The 23,533-nt window shown below is 38.0% G+C and overlaps 1 protein-coding gene across 2 annotated transcripts in view; it reads left to right on the forward strand.

The window, feature by feature from the left end:
* Nucleotides 1-23,445, forward strand: part of PINX1 (PIN2 (TERF1) interacting telomerase inhibitor 1) — a 36,406-nt gene extending 12,961 nt beyond the window's left edge. For both annotated transcript variants that reach the window (XM_032215988.1, XM_032215989.1), the window contains exon 7: nucleotides 22,798-23,445. In XM_032215988.1, the coding sequence (XP_032071879.1) occupies nucleotides 22,798-23,319 (522 nt within the window). In that variant the 3' untranslated portion in view covers nucleotides 23,320-23,445. The remainder of the gene's footprint in view (nucleotides 1-22,797) is intronic.
* Nucleotides 23,446-23,533: the final 88 nt, after the last annotated feature.

Below are 23,533 nucleotides of genomic sequence, written 5' to 3' on the forward strand. Positions count from 1 at the left end.
CAAGATCAGGTGAAGTGTTAATACCACTTTATAATGCCTTGGTAAGGCCACACTTGTAGAAAAGATGTGGAGACTCTAAAAAGAGTACAGAGAAGAGCAACAAAGATGATTAGGGGACCGGAGACTAAAACATATGAAGAACGGTTGCAGGAACTGGGTATGTTTAGTTAAATAGAAAGAAGGACTAGGGGAGATATGATAGCAGTGTTCCAATATCTCAGGGGTTGCCACAAAGAAGAGGGAGTCAAACTATTTTCCAAGGCACCTGAGGATAGAACAAGAAGCAATGGGTGGAAACTAATCAAGATTGAAGCAACTTAGAACTGAGGAGAAATTTCCTGACAGAACAATTAATCAATGGAACAGCTTGCCTCCAGAAGTCTTTAAGAAGATGTTGGATAGCCATTTGTCTGAAACGGTATAGGATTTCCTGCCTAGGCAAGGGTTGGACTAGAAGACCTCCAAGGTCCCTTCCAACTCTGCTATTGTATTATTGTACTTTATCCTGGCTCTCTCTGAACCTGCAAGGCCACCATCTTTTTGGTCACTTTTCCAAGAAATTAAATTTTGGAGATTGACCTATAATTGCACAGATCTCAGTCAAATAACTTTCCTTTGATTTTTTTTCAGTAGATGTCTTATAATGTTTGTTACTTACCATCAGCCATTAACCATCCCTTTTAATTATGATACAAACCAATTATTTTATGTGGATGACGTAGAGGAAAAGCAAGTCTTCATTGCTACAGGCGAAGAATCATAAAGTTCTTTATTCAGTATTTAAACTGAATACTTTCTACCCAATATTTTTCAGACATGGTTTACCATTGCCCTATCCTAGGGTTGAGAGATAGTATCTGGCCCAAAGTCACCTAGTTGGATTCATGCCTAAGACAAAATTCTAATTCACTATCTTCCAATTTCTAGCTCAATTATTTTAACCACTACATCAAACTCTTCTGATTTCCACCTCTTATGTTTCAATTCTCTTCCTCTCTGTTTCATCATACTCAGCTCAGTAATAATCAGAGAAGCTGCTTAGATTTATGAGGGTGAAAGAGAGCATTTAAGAAGGATTGTATCAATTCCCAAGGCAGCTTCTATTCCACAGATCAGCCAGTGCTTGATTTCTTTTGCCAGTAGAGAAGATTGGAAACTCTCCTAGCACATTCAAGAAACACCTGCATTTACCAAGTGCCCACATCAAACTAATTTAATCTTTTTTTTTACTCTATATGTTTTACCTTTTAGTTTCAGAACACAAAATGAGTTAAATAGTTTCTTCTTGTGCCTGTTTTTAAACCTCTTTGCTCTAAGATACAAAAATAACTTTCTATCAGTTCATATCTGATTAAATTCCCTGGATAGCATATGCACATTCTCCTCTGCATTTCCTTCTCCTATGCAGCTGTGTTTCCCATTAAAACTTTATCACTGAGGAATATGCTCCTGAAAGTAACATACAGTCCGGTTTCATTTTAATGGGCATGGGAACACATATTCAGAAGAATGATGAAAAAATCATAGTATCCAAAAGGTTCATTATGCGCATCTACATACAAATTATGAACTATCTTGATTAGTAAGAACCTTCCTTTCAGACATGTAGTTTCAACATATTAGAAGCTGGAAAAGTGACACTTCCATCTTCCGATCCCTTCCCTTATTTGGTCATGGCTGATTACAATCCTTCTGGATGATGCTACTCTCTTAAGACAGTTTCCTGATTACTAACACATTTTTCTGCTCAAAGTTTCCCTTTCCTGATGTACACATTTCCTGATGTTCCGATAAATTGAATGAAGGGGTGAGCTGCTTGTTTAAGGCTTGAAACAGAGTTGGCAGTTTCAGCCATTACTCTTTTAATCTTACAAGGAAGTTCTCATTTTCCCTGGTTAGCTGCAGAGTACTGGATAAGCTAAAAGGGCCTTTGAAGGTTTATTTTATTTATATGCCACCCTGTTCCCTGAGGGACTCAGGGCGGCTCACAAACCCAAGGACTGTGTGACTGACCTCACTCAATAGAACAGGAGTGGATATAAGAAAAAACATCAGGATTTATTCAAAAGTCATTTATCATTTGTAGAAGATCAATTTGTAAAAAAAAAAGCCACAAAAATTTCCAGTCTCTAAAACTATTAAAATGAACTATTAAAATGACAATTTTTCAAGTTACCAATTTGCTCAAAGGTATTCTTTTTCCCGATTTTTCTAAGTCCCCCCCCCCCTCTCATCAATTTTTGCGCCTGATATTTTTAGTAGCTTAGATCAAAGTGTTTAGGTCAAAGGATTTTCTGGGAAAACTAAAAATACTGATAGCAAAGACTGATAACTGCAAAAACGAGACTTAAGGACCAGGTGAATCTTTCTGAATAAATCATTCCATAATTGGAAAATTCTGGTCAAGAAGGTTTTCTCCTTGATTGCCAACTGTGTTAACTCTGTGGGTAAAAACAAACAAATCACTTTTCATATATAAAACAGATACAGATTTTCTGTATCACTCTATGAAATTTCTCTAGTACATCATCATGATTGCTTGTGGGGTTTTTTCTTCTTGCATAGTGTGGAGAATGTGGTTTAGGTGAAGAATTTTTCCATCTCAAAGTACATAAAACTGTAAGTGAATCAATGAGAAATTAAGGGTGAGCCCAAAGAAGTACTTATTCAGATAGTGAATTATCAGACTATTACATGTACAATATTTGGGATGATAGCTATGAATTTAAAGTCATTTAAAGGGAAGTAAAGTTAATGGAATTTATCCATTCTATACATCTTATTTGCAGTGGTGAAAGCAGTGTGGCCCACCAGCTCCTGGAAAACATGGAGTTGGTTTCTCAAAAGCATCTGTCTGGCCTTTGTGACAACAGACTCTTAAGCTAGGTAGGCCAACCCAGCATTGTCTTATATTCAGTGGATAATATTCATGGCATCTATTTGCAATTTCAAGGTCAGTAAGAAAAGGCTATTTTACATCTGATTTTGCAGGGAGGGGAGTCTCAAGCCCTCTCACAGAACAGCACTGGGGAAGGGAAAGATTGAATGACATGGCCTTTAAGAGTTAACCACAAGAACATTTCTTGTTGAGTCCTGTCCTTGCAATCATCACTGTACATGCATTCCTCACATAATGCAAGTCTTCAATCTGGAAACCTCTGTGTGTGGATTCAATCTCAGAGTTCCCTAACCAGATATCTGGGCCTGTGGTTGAAAATTCCAGAAGTTGATGTTCATGCATTGGGATGGCCCTAAGGCTAATATAAATGGATGAGGAAAAGATTAAATTTGCCTTATTTTGGTACTATGCAAAATTTTCCAGCAGTGTTTTTTTAAGTGCCCACAATCATTCTACAGTATATTGAGGATCTGTTTAGGATATACACTTTTTGGTATATCTGAATAAATAGATGATACTGTATATGGGAAATGTTCAATTGCCTCCTATATGAGTGCACTTGTGACTAAATTTGTTGTGTGTTTGAGTGTAAAAATAATAAAATTAATAAAAGGCAGCCACACAGAATCAAGCATAGCACTCTATGATAGAATTTGCAGTTTCACCCTTCCCCTGCCAATTTCTTTATTGGTGAAGAATCTCTTCTCTAGCCATTGATTCCTTGGGGGATTTGTTAGGGCCCAGTGCAATACCAAGAGTGGAGAGGAAATTGGGTTTTGATTTATTATCTGGCCTTCTCATTCGGTCACTTCGATAGGCTAAAAGAGCCGAGTTAGCTTTAATGTGTCGCCATTAGAGACTGAACATTAGCTGGGATAACCCATCATGCCTCACAGTGAAAAATGTCCCCTGATTGGCTAATTAATCAGTCAAAGGGGAATGACACGACTCTTCGGCTTGAGGGACTCTGCTGTGGAGGTAAACAGCCGTGTTGATAAATGGTCTCTCTGCAAATTCATATATCAAGAAAACTTAAGTCATTTTTTAACTGTACTTTGGCTGAAAGCAGGATTACTTGTTTTCTACAATTTTCTCCGTTCCTCTTTTTTTTCTTTTCTTTTTTTCTTTTAAAATTCTGCTGGCTTTGCTTTTTATAGTATTGGGGGACACCATGAAAAGTATGGAGAAGACTAAACCCCTTCATGGTGGAGATGACTAGAGGGTTGCTGTCAGGTTCTTAATGGGACCTGATTCCCTAAACTGTCTCCAGGGCTGCTTGCCTATCAGGGCCCAACTCAGCACAAGGGAAACTTTCCCAAGCATGTTCCAAAGTGATGCTTTACTCCTGAGCAATAGTTAACAGCTTGCTAAGCAGTGAAAATAAGCAGACCTAAATAAGAAGTAACTGTTGTTGGTTTGGGAAGTTTTAAATTTATGGATGATGGAGCCATACTATAAAGGCCTGTGTTACTGAATACCAGTGGTATGAATGAATATCTCCGTATGTTAGTTCTCCCATTGTTTATGGGGGAGAAACACTTTACTATGTAAAAGAATCACTAGTAATACAGTAAAAAATAAAGCTTTAAAAATCAGTTTCTGTCCAACTCTGACCACTAGAAGACATAACCATCATATTATATTTTTTGTGAAATTTCTGCAGAGATAAGCTTCTGTTGATCTCCAAAATGGAAGGGTCTTAGGGGCTTTTGAGGTGTCTCGGGACAAAGTTTGATCAATATCTACATATACCCTGACATAAGAAGAAGCATGCTGATCCTGGAGTTCCATTACATAATTTTCTATTATTTCTAAAGCAGTTCATGTATCAAAAAACCCCACACAAATAAAAAATAGGGCAGGAAGAGGGAAAAGCTGTTTCTTTCATTTTTAATAAAGCAGTTCCTCTATCATGAATTGTGCCATCCCAACTACAAGGGTGGCACCTTAATGACTGTGTTTAAGTAACTGAGAGACATCTATGGGAGTTTATGCCTTCTCTCTAGAATACAAATCCCCCTTCCACCTTGAGTGCAGTGAAGCAAAATTGCAGGTGAGGCAAGAGAGGGCATAAGCATTTTCAGTGAACCCTTAATGACTTCATTAGGAAAGTTGCAGTCAACTACCACCTACTGCTAAAAGACTTTATCCAGCTAATGCTGCAGTGCAATAGATTTGATCCCTTGCAACAAAGCATTGATCTCCATTTCAAGCAGTGGCTTAAACAGGCCAAAGTTGCATTATATCTAAGCTGGAAAGGCAGGTACTAAACTGAGGTCATCTTCCCCAATTTGATGAGCTGGAATTACCACAACCCCACAATTCTCAACCAGAATGTTGTAGCCCCACAATATTTATTGAAGGGTGCTGTGGCTCTCTATTTCCAAGCTTATTTTTACTGTCGTCCTACAGAAATAATTTTTCATATAATCTAGAGAAAAAGTTTTAATCACGTTCAGGATGACTTTTCTTCAATATTCAAAATTTTTACTCCTCTTTTTTGTGGTTAAACACTATGTTTTTTACATTCTTTTCCTAGGGCTTCTGAAGTTGAAAATTGATTGAAGTTCAGTAGAACTAAATGATTGAGAATCTCCATAGACATGTAATCTTCCTAAAACAATCAGATAACCAATTACTTGTGGTCAACTTCCTAATAAAGTAGGAAGTGCCAAAGTTCAATTCTAGTGAATTCACCTCCCTAGTTTGCCTGTCAGAAATAAACTGAGACAGTGTTGGCTCTATAATTTTTATGTTAATAATGTCAAACTGGAGTAGGAAATTAGTGCATAAAATGTCTCTGAGGTAAACCACATTCCTGCTCACTTTTTAAAAGCTTTGGAATTCTCAAAAACAGAAGATAACACTCTACCTTTATGATCCACTCTCCTCCTGTAATGCTACCATATCGAAGGATTCCTATAACCTACCAGCAGATTGGACTGAAAAGAATTGTCTGTTCCCAAGTTTGCACAATGCCTAGAAAGTTCTTTTAAAAAAACATATTATTTCAAAACCTTGAGAATCAGATTATTTTGAAGCCTCATGACTTGCCCAGAAGATCTGCCATTAGTTCCTGACATCTGCTTTGGAGGTCACTTTCCCAATTCTTGTGATGTAGGGAGGAGAGCCCTCAAATTAATGTGCCTCAGAATTTTCTGTAACATCAAGCACTTCACCGACAGATACTGCAGGTTTCCTTCAAAAAACGGATGTGGGAATTCCCCTAAAAGTCAGAAGTTAGGGGACAAGAAAGATACAAACATTTTAAAAAATAACAATAATAATTGTTGGGGGAAGCTGGTTCTATTTGAAGAGTGCTAAGCTGGGTACATCAGAGTGTGAGAAGAATTTCCAAGTGGATTTTTGTATCGGGAAGCTGCGGTCAGAGAGCAGGTGAAGGAGTGGAATTTGCCTGTGCAAATCAGTTGCTGCTTGTAAAGTGAAGTAGCAGCTCCAGTTCTGACAGTTTGTTCTTAATGCATCATTTGAGCTGTTGACTCTATGACATGTATTCATTGCAGCTCAGGCTCCTCTAATCAACCCTTGCAGGAAGCAATGTAATTTTCCCTTCCCCTCGCTCTTTTCATAGTATGAGGAAAGGAGGAGTTAAGGGGGGGGGAAAGTACTATACATATTTAACTTAAATTCAGGTGTAAAAATAATTGACATCTCCCAATGAAATAATGTGGTATTTTATTTATTCAAGCATAAATCTAAATCAATAAATGTACAATAGACATATGTGCTGAATTAAAATTCTTAATTCCCATCTTATATGACCACATTATCTCAAAATTTTAGAGATCTTATTCATCGTATCAAAATGGTATGGGGAAAGATAGCAGTAAAATATATAAAAAACCAATATTGTGAAATAGTGAATATCTGGACTAGAAAGGGTCTGGATTGAAATATTTGATCAACACTCAAGGTTGGCTGGTAGTATTTGGTGAAATGTGTGCTGCATCACCATACTAAGCAACTTGGAGAAGAAAGGCCCAGTACAAGCCATCTAACTTTCAAAGGCAGGAACAGCTGATGGTAATCTTCGAAATAACTTGAAAATGTAGCAGCTATATTTGTCATTCACTTCAGTTTATGCAGAAGGTTTCTACAACACATGTGGTTAAGTTTGGCTTGGTCAATATTGGTTTTGGCCATACCAGAAGGCCGAGGATAATGAAAGAACCAGACTATTAAATGTCAAAGGTAAAAATTCAACTTACGCCAAGTGAGTTACGCAAATCTTGAAAGTACCAGGTGGATTGTCACTTTTCATGCGTCAGGAGATCTGGGTGGCAGTAGGGTGTTAATGCTTTATAATTTATGGGTCTGGTCAAGCGGTCTTTTCCCCCCCCCTTTCTTTTTCCTATCGATGCATTGCCCAGAAGTGTTTTGTATTTTTTATAGGAAGCCACATTACTCTGTCCCTTGACTAAGTAGTTAGGAACACAAAATTCACATTAATCATTGGTGGTGGGAGGAAAATCCTACCTTCCAACACTTTTCACTGTCAATTATTTCTTGGCATAGGTCTCTCTTTGCCTCCCCTTCACACACACACACCCATTGCCACCCCCGTTAAATGGGCATGAAGAAGGAAACTTGCCTTGGATAAATTGGGTTTCGGTTCCTTCATGAGATGTTTTGGACACCTTTCTTCCAGCATAGCTACCAGGCACAGGAATGGATATGACGCTAGGAATTTCTTTAAAAAAAATCTCCCTAGGTTGTCAGCCTGAGATTTATATTGTCTTATTTCAAAAGAGGGAGATAATAATAGGGCTTTGATGTTTGTAGCTGTTAGTTTGGTGGGTTTTTAAAAAAACTTTTGGGTAAGCAAAAGGCTGAAACTTAGACAAGAAATGATATGAAGAATGAAACTAGGTTGATCACTGTGGCAGAAATAAAGGCTGAACCTGTACTTGAAAGGCCATTGTGCTGGAGTCCAAAAGGTCAATGGTGATACCATCTTGCAGCTGAAGTTAAGAGAAGAAATGGACTTGAGCAAAAATAAAAAACCTTCCTCTAAACTTTGTTTTCTTAATTTCACCTACGAGAAAGATTACATTGGCGGGTGGTGGTGGTGGAGGGATTTAGCATTTTTTAAACCAGTGGACACCATAGCTGATTTCAGATGCCATGGACAAAAAAAAGTTTTAAAAGGTCAGAAAGCTAAACTTGGTTCAAATGGTCAAAATTCTATGAGGCTTTATGTAAGATCTTAGATATTATGAGGTTCTATCCATTGTTTACCTGTTTCTTTGTTGCATCTTAATGAGGATGATAATAGTATTTTTAATCAGCTAGCATGTTAATCTATGTTTTTTTTTTAAAGAATTACCTCACTAGATCAGTGTAATATCCAATAATATGTTTTCAATATTGGCCAAGAAAAAGGAGAAGGTCAGTTCACTTCTGACTTAATTAAAGTAAATAGATTAAGGTAAACTGCTCTGTTTACCTTAATCTATGGTGGAGGTTTTGCATTTGCTATCTCCCTGCACTAAATTTACCATAGCATTTACAAATCCATCTGGAGTAGAAAGGAGCAAATAGGAAAGCCAAATATCTTTTAACAGTGGCAGTAACTATATTCAGTATATAAGAAAATGTACCTGCTTATTTAATAAGCAGGTACTTTTTTCACACCCCAACTGTATTCTCATGTTGCCTTAAGCCATTGATTGGATCTTGATAGTTGGGAATTTGATGGCAATTTTTCCTCTTACAAAAGAAGAGCTTTGGACAAATGGGCCCATCTGATTCAGTATTTTCTGCACTGCTTTCCAAAATTTCAGAGTCAAATCAAAAAACCTGAAGGTTAAGCCTGGGGTTTTCTGTCTAGAGTAGTATTTCCAACACATTTGCTCACTGAAGAATGTTTGTGAGGGACAAGGAAGAAGGCGTTTTTCTTTCTGGCCTCTGTTTTAAAAATAGATTTTGCACAGTCTCATTATGAAATTCATTCAGAGCTAGTTTTCATCTTTAGCCAATACCTGAAAACTTAATATTTTAACTAATTCCCAATTATTGAGCTAGGGACAGGGAATCTTTTTCCCATTTCCCCCATTTTTTGATAGAGCCTGATGTCAAAAATGTTCTTCATCAATTAAGAGAAGAACTATGACACATGTTTATGCACTTTCCCACATAGGCACATAGACACGGACACTTGCTTGGCTGCTACAGGCTAATTGCACCCTCTTGTGTATATTTTATAGTTCCCCAGAGACAAATGCTTTGCTAACTCCTGCTGTTATTGCTTACAAAGAATGTCTTTAAAAATTGGCTGGCTTCTTTTTGGAACTCTTTCTTGGCTGATGTTCCAAACTTTTCCTGTCCTGGTCTCTTAATATCTAGATGTAAACATACTGGATTCATTGCAGGGAAGAAAGAAAAATCACAGTCTTGCGTTCTTTATTTCTCTTCATAGGCAGAGAAAACATATTTTTCTCATTTCTTTTAAATTGTAACATGCCTCTTTGTTCCCAAAAAAAAATGGCAGGTCCAAAAAAAATATTCGTATCTTAAGGCACGATTCATGTTAATTTCAGAGGACCTTATTTCTAAATCAGCACATTGTATAGAAACAGGTAGTTAAATTTCACTTATTACATATGCAATTGATGGACACTCGGTGATAACATGTGCAGCTCATGAATGGACAAACAAAATATAAAATTGGCAATATTAAATGATTTACATGTGAGCTACTGGCCCTTTGTATATGAGTTTTTCCAGCCATTGTGTTAATGTTGGGATATTATAATATGCACATGGATATTCCATATTCAGGGGTCAAGCAATTTGTAACCACAAAGTTGCTGTTAAGTTCAATAAAACAATGGTTCTGTCTAGTCCAATATTACCTATTATTGCAATATGTCTTGTTCATTAATTGCGGTCCGCCAGGAACAAGGCCACGGAAGTGAGTGAAGCCCCCCTCTGCACATGTGCGGGATCTAGGCAGCACGTGAAACCAGCCCCCCCCCCCTCCAGTCCACAAAAAAACTGCTCTCCACAGAACCAGTCCTTGGCAGCCAAAAGGTTGGGGGCTGCTATTGTACAGTGTCTCTCTCTCACACACACATTTTTTTTTACAGTTAAAAAGACTTGTAATAAGATGTGGCATACATCAGTTTTTAGCCTGATTATTTGATATTCCAGCTACTAAAATTTTATTTCCTTTATGTATCATTTTTGAAAGTAAAATGAAAACTATTACAGATGGGTGCAGAAAGTTGTTTTGGTTCAGGGGGAAAAAAAGGTGGAGGCAAGGTTTGCCGATTGTCAGCTCTTTCATACAAAATAGTGTACTTGAGAAGCTGCTTAGGTAGCAGAGATCAGGAAAGGAGACAGTTCACATAGAGCCTGGAAGAAAGAGGGTAGGGAGCTTGAAGCTGTTGGTGAGGAAGTCAGAGAGGAGAAGAAAACTCATTTGCAGTGCAACCATTCAAAAAGATCATCCCAAAGGTTAATGTGTGGCTTGCATCTAAAAATATATGCTGATAGATGTGGGGGACAGCTGGGTGTGTCTATGTGTTAATTTTAGACAAGATTTCTTTTTTTCTCCTCTGCATGTTCCTGCAGAATTGCTGTTGTAAGGCCAAATATTTGCCCTTTGCTTTGGTGCGGTGCGTATTGTTTTGAGCATTTGAATTTGGGAGGGAGCATTTCAAAAATAAATCATTCCAGGAATTCGAGACCTAAATCAAGGGGCGCTAGCAAAAGATAATTGCCATAATGATTAATGATCAATAAATAGATTTGTATTTGAACTTCCTTATGCTCTTAACAGCAGTGGAAATTTCTCCAAAGTTTTGGACCATAGATAGATAAATTATCTGATCCAAAGAGGCATATATATAGTCAGGTGGTATATTGGCAGCCATACATACAAAGGCATAATATATAGCCAAATACTGCACACATTCTCTTCTGTTTCTTGGATGATGCAAATGCTAAGGGATCAGGAACAAAGTGACATGGCTGGTTGGGTCAAATAAGACACAGCTTGAATGGGCAGGATTGAATTTTCAAGAAGAACTTGCTGCTTGCTCATAAACATACAAGACACTTGTTGACTGTAGCAGCACATGAAAAACACGGCCAAGTACATCATCCAAGACTAGTTAACACAACCTGTGCCCTTCACATTGATCTGCAGCAACTCAAATGCAGACAAGGTATGTGTGCGTGTGCACATTCGTATATGTGTACACATGCATCCATCCATCCGTGCTTGCTTGCTTTTGATTGGTGAGATCTCTTTGCACTTCTTCCCCTCCTCAGTTTGTATGAGCGAAAACTTGGCTTGCCAGTTTTGGTGCGATCTCTGTGTTGGAGAGTAGCCGGAAAAGCCGATAAGGCTCCCGGGACAGAAAGCTCTGTGCTTATCTCGGTGGAGCACATGGGCTGCCGAGAGTGCATCCTTTTCCTGTGCTAGTATCAGGAGACGTAAACTGACCATCTCCCAAAAGCTAGGACTTCAAACAGGAGGCCATACCGTCTACAGGGCAAGAGCCTTCTCCTGCCCAACTTCAGAGACTGGGGAGGTGAAAGTGGGGCACTCCTTATTTAGGAAACGAGGAGGGGGAAATGTTTTGCTTTTTGTTTTGGGTTTTGTGCATGAAAATTTCTGATAACAGCTGGGGAGGGCAGCTAAAAACCTCTGTAGTTCTATTTTATTTTAAACCACTATAGTTTCAGCATGTCAATGTCTTTGTTTAAAAGGAAGTTGAGCAGGGAAAGGCCCACTCTTCCCACTCTCCCTTCTCAACAGTATTCACACTAAATTTGAGTACTAAATATCTCCTTGAGTAAAGAGAGTGGAACAACCCATGTAAAATCCCCTCCAACTGGGGATGTTTATGGATATTCTCAATCATCCAGATCATTGTTGCTCCAAAGGTTCTTTTTCAAAAGGCAACTTTCTATGTTTTTCTTTGAAGACATTTCACTTCTCATCCCAGAAGCTTCTTTAGTTCTGACACAACTGAAGAAGCTTCTTGGATGAGAAGTGAAACACCTTCAAGGAAAAACAACGTCCAGTTGCCTTTTGAAAATACACCTCTGGGATCCAACTGGAGAGCCATTTCTTTGTTCCCACTCATAGTGTGGAGTGATAAAATGGGACAAGAGTGCTGAATTTGGGGTATTTTGTTCTGTTTTGTTTTTTGTGCCTTTGAGTCAGTGTTGACTCCTGGCGACTGCTTGGACCTGCAATTTTCTTGGCAAGATTTTTCAGAAATGTTTACCCTTGCTTTCTTCCTCAGGCTAAGAGAGACTGGCTGGCCCAAGATTACCCAGCTGATTTTGTGCCAGCAAAATATCTGAAGCCATATTATGGTGAGCCAGTATTGTTTACATCCATAGCAGGTGCTCTCCAAGGTCATAGGAAGAGATAGATTTTCATTTTAGTTCTGCAGAGAATTCTGGGTGTTGCTGTCCTAATATACGTAACTAGAAAGTACCAGATCAGGTGAAACTGCTTTAGAATGATTTATAGCTGTCGGATTTAGCTCATCTTTCAGAATATTTGGTTACTTCTGCTATTCCATTACTTTGGGAGTCTGGAAAAAGGCATAGAAAAGAAAGCAGTTTTCAAACCAATACTCACTTAGGAGCTGAATGATTTCAGAGTTGGGGAAAGACTCGGGTTACGTACATGATATCGATAAAGAATTGTTTTCAGGCATCTTTAGACACCTTTTGCCAACCTGATGCGTTGCAGTGTTCTAATGGAAGGAGAAACCTATATTTTTGCCTAACTAAAACATTCAGTGTTGCTGGTCTTTCATTGTATGGCCAGAGGTTAATACTTAAGAGTGGCAAATTGTCATTCTCCTGCTGAATTCTTAGTTGCTTTCTTTTTGCAGCCACTCCAGAAAACCTGTTTGGATGCCAGCCTAGAAACCAGGAGTCTGTGAGATCTAATCCCACCTGAGCAATGAAAGATGGCTGGGTGACTTTGGGACCATGACTCTTTCTTACCCCAACCCACCTCACAGGGTTATTAGGTAGAAAATAAGAGGAGGAAAGAGTATTATGTTCCCTGCTTTGTGCAACTTATAAAGTAATAAAGATAGGATTTTTTTTTAATAAAACAAAAACCTAATAAATATACCCTATAATCTGAGAGTAGCAAGTCAGCTAGATGTTAATATACTACAAAATAGCATTTTTTAGATTGGTTGTTTATTTATCAAACTTATTAACTTCCCATTTCTCTTCCAGAGGGACCCTCAGTGATGTACAATTTAATCAATGCAATAAAACATTAAAATGAATAATTTAAGATTAAATTAAAAATTTAAAACATTATAAACTTGCAAGAGGTGGAAAGATCCAAGATGGGGAGACTAAGAATTGTTAATCCAGGCAGCAGGGGTTCTCATGAGGCCAGACATCCCCACGTGTGGTCCCCCGTCTCCTCCGCACAAGGCTACACAGCCAAGTTTTGACCTCTTTGCAGAAGGCTTAGAGATTGGACGCTTTCCTCACTTCTGTGAGTAAGATGTTACTCATAGCAAGGGCAGAGGCAGAAAAACCCCTCTTCCTTGACCCCGCCTGTCAGAATTGTCTGACTGATGGGTTCTGTAGCATGCCTTCCCTGTGTGGATGTGTGGGATGGGCTGATGTGATATTTTGGCATTTGGAAGTCTATCCAAATCTTCCAATAGTTGCTTTGTGTCACCTACAGTTTAATACAATGGGACTTCTTTCACATCCATCTTGTGATGGAACATCCTTTTCCATTGAGCAAATTTTAGCCTGTTTTCTATGTAAGCCTCTTCCAGTGATCCCTCCTTGATTGGGAGGATTGCATCGTACCTCATAATCCTTCATCCTACAAAAAGAACTGCTAGAACAGGTTCTGAGGTAATCCACTGTTACTATGTGCTATCTTATTATTCAGCCACCCCTCACCTGACGTGTGCCACGCACCAGCTGTGTGGCCCCATCATCACACCTCTTGGGAATTTCAGTAGTTGAAATTCACACATTTGGAAGGTGCCCAAATGAAACCGTTTAGTTAATTTTTCTAAAATGTTTATAACTGCCCTAACAAATTGCTGGATTCCAGTCAGATTATTTATGCATATGCAATGGCACTCCAGGGTCACCATCAGATAAGCGGGAGATTCTCTCCCATCCAAATTTCTCTGATAAGAGAAAAGAGCAAATTAGTTAAATATTGGATAGCTCTCCCAATATGGTACAGGAGAAGAAACAGTCTTTCCCTATCCCTATCCACAAATCAGTAAAAAATGTGTTTGTCTCTATTTATCTTTGGTCCCACTGTTGATGGCACATCACTTACAATTATTCAAGTTAGTCTTGCAGGGCAGAGTCACAAACTTTTATGGAAATGAGCCTGGCCTTCCAGAGATCAGAATCCCAAAGGAATTGGATGTCCCAAGATGCTTTCTGCATTGAATAAACAAGAGTCTGCTTGATTTAGGATTATAGCTGACTCCATTCCCAAGCCATGCCTTAGGACAAGTACCACCAGGAGATGCAATTTCCTTTTGGCAAGGGATGCCTGTAATATTTTTTTGCTTCTTCTCTCTCTTTTGAGCTAACATCCGTGAGAAAAATGTTGTCATTTAAAGTTGTAGTATGTATGTATATGTCTCTAGATCATGTAGCAAAATTAATTGGAGATGCAGAGGATTTTTCTTGCAGATGCAAACCTTGAGCTTTTCCCATGTCCTAGTTTTCCTGTTGAGGGACCATTCATACATGGGACAATCTGAAAACTTTATAAGAAGCTTATTGGATGTGTTACAAACATCAGTGGAAATGAGGGAGCCATAAGTTGTCTTGAGCATCATAGTTATTTTTAAGACTTCTTGTTTTAAATCGTAAGTCTGAATGCACAACTCCTGCTCAAAGAGCAGATGGCAGTTGTGGCTAAGAGGATCTTTCCACAACTTCATGTGGTGCATCAGTTGCATCATTTTCTGGATCCTGAGGCCCAGTGCATAGTCACTCATGCCCTACTCCTATCTTATGGGTTGCTGAACATGCTCTACATGGAGCTACCCTTGAAGAGTATTCAGAAACTGCAGGTGCCCCTCCCTTTTGGCACTCCGGTAGAGTATTAAAGCCTGGCTTTGCCATTTTGGCTGGGACCTTGGGGAAGGGGGTCACTGACCATTGGAGCTGGCTAATGGGATAAGAAGATCCCATCCCATCTAACTCTTGATTTTTTTAGATGTGCTTTTAATATAGCTTTTAATATAGATTGTCCTTGACTTACAACAGTTCATTTAGTGACCATTCATTTAAGCAGCATTGAAAAAAGTGTCTCATGATCGATTTTCACTCTTACAACTGTTACAGCATCCATGGTCACATGATTCAAATTTAGACTCTTGACGACTGGTTCATATTTATGACAGTTGCAGTATCCCAGGGTCAAGCCCTTTTGTGACCACCTGACAAGCAAAGTCAATGGGGAAGCCAGATTCATTTAATAAGCATATTATTAACAACTGCAGTAATTCACTTAACAACTGTGGCAAGAAATGTCGTAAAATGGGGCAAAATTCAACACTTGCCTTGCTTAGCAACAGAAATGTTTGGCTAAATTGTGGTTGTGTTGAGGACTAACTGTAATATTTTAAAGTCTCTCATTTTAATCGATTAATATTTTAATTATTTTTCATTTGTTTTTATAAATTATAAGCTGTCCACAGTCACCTTGTGGGGAGATGGGTGACATAAAATTAACAACAACAACAATAATCATCTAATCCAATCTGAACATCTGGCTGACTATGCAACAAATCAGATAAATAAATGAGTATATATACATACACATGCATTTACACAGTTTAGCATCTTGTATGTCCCATTATTCTGTGCTTTGTAGTTTATTTTATTAAATGTTTATGCCAAATAGTTCATTTGTTAACAACAAATTAACAAAGAGTAACACTTCTGGCATTCTGCTGGGCAGGTCGTCTGCTTATTTTAGACTTAACTTGTTGGCCATGTTGCCTCTGTATTTTTGATTATCTAAAAAGATGTATGCAATGGTGCTCCCTAAACCTTCTGCAATCAAAACTAAATGTTCCTCATGTTGAAGCCTCCTTTAAAACAACGCAGGGAGCTTAACTTATTCCATTACGCTGTGCTTCATTGAATTGTCCTGGTTGCCATGATTGGTTGCCAAAGGGGAAACGGAGTATCAAATCACGCAATTACGATGTCAGATCTCAGGATAGGCGGTCAAGGGAATGAATATAAAGGAGAAAATCTGTAAAATGGAGTTTTTTTCCCCTTCTCTTTTGCCTTTAATGTTAGAACCTGAAGTTGTCCAGTGAATCTGTTGGCAGGAGATTCAGGACAGACAAAAAGAAGGGTATCTTCACCCAGTACATACAGTATGTGATTTAAGGAATTTGTTGATGCAGGATGCCTTTCAGTTGGAGGCAAAGGGGGTTAAGGGAGAAAAACATGGTGGAGATAAAGGCTGTTCCCATTCATTAGTCTGATGAATGGATGTGATTTCTAAGTTGAGAAACCATTATTGCAGGAAAGAACTCTTTGCCTTCCCATCCTGCTTTTGCACTTCCTTTTATCAGTTGGTCAGTCACATTGCAAAGCAGAGTTGGACTGGGTGGGTGGTTTTTTTAAGGAGGCAAAATAAGCTTTTCCAGGATTTCCATTGAGGTATGGCTACTACTTGTAGCTCCACATATTTTTTTTCTCTTCAATAACTAGAGAGAAAAATTGTAAAATCTGCGTGCATTAGATTTCATTTTAGCTATTTTTAGTTTTTAGTTCCCGATTTACTCCTGAACAAATTGGGACTAACCCTGCATTTATAGGTAAGCTATTGGTTACATGGGATTTCTCATAAGCTTGGCCTCTTTTTCTTCATTGTCTTCAAAGCAGGAACTACCTGTTTTCTGTTGCTAACCTGGAGTCGGATTGATTGGGCTATGTGACATTAATTACACCCTTTCCCACCTACAAACCTGCGGTGTTAATTCTGCAGTGAACATTTAAAAAAAAAAAACAATTATTTGTCATACAAATTGGGGGGGGGAGTAGAAAAGTAACAATTCATTATCCCCCCCCCCATCACTAAATTATATTTTTATTTCCCTATCCCAACCCTTGCACATAACAAATGAAAATTCCTGTAAGTGCCAGTTATTCCCAATTTCAAAAGCAGCATCGTTTCCTCATCTCTGAGAAGCCCAGCCTTTTCACTTGTTGACACAGCTTCCTCCTATAATCTCTGCTGGAATCCTTTTCCGTCTTCAGGGTTTTTCCAAGCTCATACTGACATCATTTTTTCCAAGCCATTTTATCTTGACAATCTACTTGTGTTCTCTACTCTCAACCCACAATCCAGTGCTTTCTTAATACGGATTATCATGGCATTTCCCTCCCTAATTTTATTCATTTCACCTTATTTTAATAGGATTTTGTTCTTTTTCCCATCCATTTAATTAGTCTCAGCTTCCGAGGCTCAGGAAATACCATATCTTGCTTATTTCGAAGTCCTATTCAGATGCATTTCTTATTTGCTTCTCAGCAGGCATCCTTTCGCAAAGGATGAGAGGAGGTATCTGGGATGATTTAGCTATTGTTGCATTGCAGTTTCCACCATTTCTGATCATGGGGAATTGGAATCTAACTTCTAGGTTATACTGTAAATAACTAGTTCCTATTTCTGCTGTAAAGCATAATATCTTGCTTTTACTTTTTCTTTCTCTGCTTGGACTTCTCTTAAAGTGTGGGTTTTCCCCAAAAACCCACACTTTGTGTAAATTTGTATTGTGGGATATCATACTTATAGCTGGATGTGTATTTTTAAAAAATCTTCAGTTTTGAAATCTGTTCTGCCATTTACTGCATCAAATGGAGTAGATGAAGTATCCACGTATTAACAGTTGTTTAAAGTTGCTCAAGTCATCTTTAATTCCTCTTAATATAGGGAGTGCTTGACTTACAACAGTTCATTTAGTGACCATTTGAAGTTATAACAATACTGAAAAACTTGACAGGGCAGTTGTCCAGATTATGACGGTTATAGCACTCCCCCATGGTCACTTGATCAAAATTCAGACACTTGGTAACTGATTCATATTTATGACAGTTTCAGTGTCTCAGGGTCACGTGATCACTTCTTGCACCCTTCTGACAAGCACAGTCAATGGGGAAGCCTGGTTCACTTAACAAGCATGTTAATAATTTAAGAACAGCAGTGATTCACTTAACTTTGACAAAAATGTCATAAAATTGGAAAAATTCACTTAACAATTTTCTTGCTTAGCAACAGAAATTTTGGGCTGAATTGTAGTCGGAAGTTGGACTACCTGTATAGGAGATGTGCAATTCAAATTTTCCTCTAATTTAGGGGCCATATAAATGCTTAATTTTCATAGGATTGTGTTCATTATAATTTACTATTTGTATTGAAGAAAGTTTCGTTTGTATACACATATGCACATATTCAGAGAAATATTGAAAACTTTGAAAGTAACATAAAATCCCCTTCAAAAAAATATTGTAATCCCAGTTCAACAATCATAGTGAATGCATTTCCCTATTACTTAAATGAAAGGGAAACCAGTATATGTAAAATGCATCAAGTTCTATTTGGTTTTATACAATACAATACAATAGCAGAGTTGGAAGGGACCTTGGAGGTCTTCTAGTCCAACCCTCTGCCTAGGCAGGAAACCCTATACCATTTCAGACAAATGGCTATCCAACATCTTCTTAAAGACTTCCAGTGTTGGGGCATTCACAACTTCTGGAGGCAAGCTGTTCCATTGATTAATTGTTCTAACTGTCAGGAAATTTCTCCTCAGTTTTAAGTTGCTTCAATCTTGATTAGTTTCCATCCATTGCTTCTTGTTCTACCCTCAGGTGCCTTGGAGAATAGTTTGACTCCCTCTTCTTTGTGGCAACCCGTGAGATATTGGAACACTGCTATCATGTCTCCCCTAGTCCTTCTTTTCATTAAACTAGACATGCCCAGTTCCTGCAACTGTTCTTCATATGTTTTAGTCTCCAGTCCCCTAATCATCTTTGTTGCTCTTCTTTGCACTCTTCCTAGAGTCTCCACATTTTTTTCTACATCATGGCGACCAAAACTGAATGCAGTATTCAAGTGTGGCCTTACCAAGGCATTATAAAGTGGTATTAACACTTCATGTGATCTTGATTCTATCCCTCTGTTCATGTAGCCTAGAACTGTGTTGCCTTTTTTGGCAGCTGCTGCACACTGCTGGCTCATATTTAAATGGTTGTCCACTAGGACTCCAAGATCCCTCTCACAGTTACTACTATTGAGCAAGGTATCACCTATACTGTACATGTGCATTTCGTTTTTCTTGCCTAAATGTAGAACCTTACTCTTTTCACCATTGAATTTCATTTTATTAGATAGTGCCCAATATTCAAGTTTGTCAAGATCCTTCTGGAGTGTTGGCTATTCCTGCCAGTTTGGTATCATCTGCAAATTTGATGAGTTCCCCATTTATTCCCTCATCCAAATCATTGATTAAGATGTTTTAATACCATAGTTTATCATACTGATTTATTAAGATAAGAAAGCAGCTCTGTTCTTTATATAATTGAATGGTTACTGTTTAAAAGCATTTCAACTAATTGCAAATTTTATATTTCAAAATAAACTATTTGACACTACCAAGGAATAACTTTACAAGTTAATGAAGTTATGCACCCAATAGTAGGCTCATACAGGAGTATCCTATGTATTTTGTCTAAAATCAAATATATCTACATCGCTCATTGATTATCTTAAATATTTGATTTATAGACTTTTTGTATCTCTAAAAAGCTGATACTAAAAACGTATAGTGACTTTCTTTAGCATCCACATAAAAGGAAGCTGTTGTAAAAAGTGATCACTATTTTTCATCAGGAACCTGAGTCTCTTCATCCTTTCACATATTCTCTAAAACAGTTCTCCATACCTCCATGCAAATCTATCATTTCATTATCAGTTACAACTTTGATGAACCCACTTGGTCATTCCAGATTTAACAGATGCCCCCTTCTTGTAACTGCCTTCTCTTCAGAATCTAGCATCTTGTATGTCTTAAGAGAGCATTTAGGATTTCTTCTTCCCCTTTGGGCACCAAATAACAGGATTGGAGATACCATCTCTGAGCTGTTACCACTGAGTGGCAACCAGGCAAAAGAGGCCCCAGATTTTAATGATCTGGTGTCAAGAATGAACACTGAAGCCATAGCAAGGTTTGAGGATAGAGGAGGGACATCTGAATGAATAGGGGGCCACTCCTCCTTTTTGCTCACCTCTCGGTGGCAGCCTCCAATTACTACATTTTTTCCTGATGTAAATAGCAGCTGATTTAATCTGACAGCACTGTTCAGATCACCATCATTGTTTTTCCCTGGTTTCCAGGGTTCCAAAGAGAAAGCTGGTCATGCGAAGCAGTTGGGAGTGTTCCTGGCACCTACGTTTTCCAAATGATTAACGGGTTCTCCATCAGAGTCCCCGAAATGCGGTGTGAGAGTTTGCTTTGGAGCTGACACTGCCTTTACCTGTCTCCATGCCCTGCTAACTTTGTGTGCAGTGGCCCGTGGTTATTAAAATTCCTGTCCGTACAGGAGTGGTTTAGCTTGCGTTCTTGTTTTTAGGCATCATGGGTTTCTCTGAACTTCTCCATTTTAGGCAACAGTCAGTCCAGTACATGTGCCTGATTGCTGACTTAGAATTGATTTAATATTTTGTGCTTCTAGCTTAATATTCTTGTCTCTGTACCTTTCACCTATGCTCAATTATGATGGAATTCACAAAGCTTTTTTTAATGTTTTAATACCTGAAATGCTAAAGGTTGTTTTACCTAGTTGAAGCAAACTTTGGTGACAGCCTTGATGGATTTTTTTCTATGTAATATAATGAAAAAAAGAAAGAAAGGAGTAAATATTTTTGTGCCTGCTTGCACACCTATGTTTTATCCAAAAGATAAACCCCAGATTGTTCTTTCTTCTTTGCATAAACATATTATAGAAGATAGAAATCAAGGAGGTTTACTTCCACAAATATCACCCATATTTTTTATCAAAAAGTTAACATTTCTTGATTTCAAGAGCAGTCCAAACAAATAATTCCTTCTTGCTGAAACTAGGGAGTACTTAACTTTGGTTATGTCATGGCTAACAACTTTTAAAAGGCATCTTGTTTCAAGTTCACAAGAAAAAAAAACGACAGCAAAACGAAGTATTGGAAGATATTTTTTTGTTTTTTCTTCTTTTAAAAAGTTTTTGTTTGTCACAGGAGAAAGAATGAGGAAGTGGCTAGGCAAAACTTTCTCATTTGAAGGAGCCACAATAGGACAAACCTTGCTCTGTTACTAGCCATTTTTCTCTGAGACAATTGAGATCTCTCCTTTCTGTTGCATGGTGATTGGAGATGTAGAAAGTGGCATAAATGAGCTTTAACTTCCAAATATCTTCATTTTGGCATAATTAGGCCTGCCACAGAAAAGAAAGGCAGAAAAACATCTGCTTGCACATATGTACCTATTCTTTTGATTTGTTTTGAATTTTAGGGGAAAGGGTGATGTTATATAGTATTTATGACGTGCAGTAGAAATTCGCAGCATCCTAACCCTCAACCCTTAAGATTGAACAAGGCATCATAAGATGAGATCTTTGATGCCAAGAATATTCACATTACCTCAGTAATCAGTCTCCGGTTGCATTTTCTCACTCATTGTTGTAAATTAGGATATGTAATTCTAGTATGAAGTAATACATCAGGGCAATTGTAGGCTGTTGGGGGAAACCTTGTGATTCCATTTGCCAGTGAAATGAGACCACATGATAACCAGGGCAGAGAAAACATGTCTTCTTCTAATATACACAGAATGATCTCTCACATTGTGAGAGATGTGGGAGAGATATCCTTCATTTTGCATAATGGCTGAAGAAGCACGTCTTTCATTCATACATATATCACTCTCTTCCGGGTAATAGGAGACAATAATACAGGATATCCAAATATTTGAAGTAAAATGTTTTCAAGCCTATGTCATACTGGAGACTCCATATAATGTACATGAAATCAAGTATTTCCTCTGTTGGATGTGATTTATATATCGCATTCTGAAGTTCATCCTAATTTTGGATTATTTAAAATTCACATCTTATGGCACATTGTAATGTGCCCTTCAGGTACACCACTGGCAGCTTTCAAGTGTGTTTAACTGTGATCCAGCTAAGGGAGACTGTGGACATCTGCCTAATCAGGAGTTGCGTGAAAAGGCAACTTCCTGATGGATATGCACTCCAAGGACCAAGTTCTGTGGAACAAAAATAATGTTGCTCTTGAAATTCCATTAGTGATTCTTGGGGTACTTAAAAATCTCTGAGTGAATTCTGCTTAAGAATTTTTAAGTGATTTGCAGTGTTGAGTATTCCAGCTCTTGAGTTGGTCTGTCTTTACAGGATTGCTATGTTTATTTTTACTGAGTTTGCTCTGTGAAATAAAAGGCTATCTCATTCCTATTGGGTAGATAACTTGTTGCTTAAAAAGACACTGGGTCTTCAACAAACCCATGAGATTTTGCCTTCACAAATAAACAGCAAAATTAGAACATTTGACAATTCCTTTCTGTAGACATGTGTGGCTTTTTGGGCTTCATCTGATTTGACATGTGCTAAACTTAGCTAAGGAGGACTGTCTTATTTCAGGAAATAAAGCAGGATTGGGCTGAGATACATGCATTCCATCTTAAAACATAGGATGAAGTTGTGTTGGATCTTCTGAAAACCCTATCTGATCCAATATCAAACAGTTTATTTTTAAAAAAATTAAACACTTAATTAAATTTACTCCTCTGACCTCTACCTTCTCTTTTCATTCTCAGGATGATGCTGCTACCACAGACTTTCTAGCAGAAGATTCAAAAGAAGTGATCGTGCCACCTGACCAAATAGATGGGAGCAATACTGTAACCAGCACTCTTACCGTGCAGGAATATTTTGCCAAGTGTATGAAAAAACTGAAGAAAACTCAACATTGCACCAAAGTAGAGCCAGGTAATTCTCCTCCAGCGATGGTTGAGAAGTTGGAGTGTTTGGAATCCCAGACAAAGAAGAAGAAGAAAAGACACAAACATGCACAGGATGAGGCTGGAGAACCAACGATTATCTGCACTGGGATACTAGATTCAAGCAGAGATGAAGTGGACACCCAGAAAAAGAAAAAGAGAAAGAAATCTAAACACCTGGACACCAGTAATGATCTTATTTATAATGAATCTCAAATTGGTAATCAAAAGGCAAGACAATGTTCCTTTGAAACATCTAAGGAAGAGAATAATGATTTAGGAGAGCAAAAATCAAAGAAAAGGAAAAAGAGCAAAAAAAGTAGACTGGAATGTAACTGAAGATGTTGCATGCATAAAGCTGAAGAAGAAATGGTCCAGTTAATACAAATCTGCATGTTTAACTTCATTGAAATAAACGTAGATTTCCAAATTTACCCAAATAAATAAGCAACATTTTATAAAACAGATGTGGTCCTTATTTGTTTACTTATTTCAAATTTAAAAGGCTGGCTACTTCATAAGCATGCAACATTAAAAAATACAGTAAAGGTAA

This window comes from Thamnophis elegans, chromosome 4, assembly GCF_009769535.1.
Source record: "Thamnophis elegans isolate rThaEle1 chromosome 4, rThaEle1.pri, whole genome shotgun sequence".
Taxonomy (NCBI): Eukaryota; Metazoa; Chordata; class Lepidosauria; order Squamata; family Colubridae; genus Thamnophis; species Thamnophis elegans.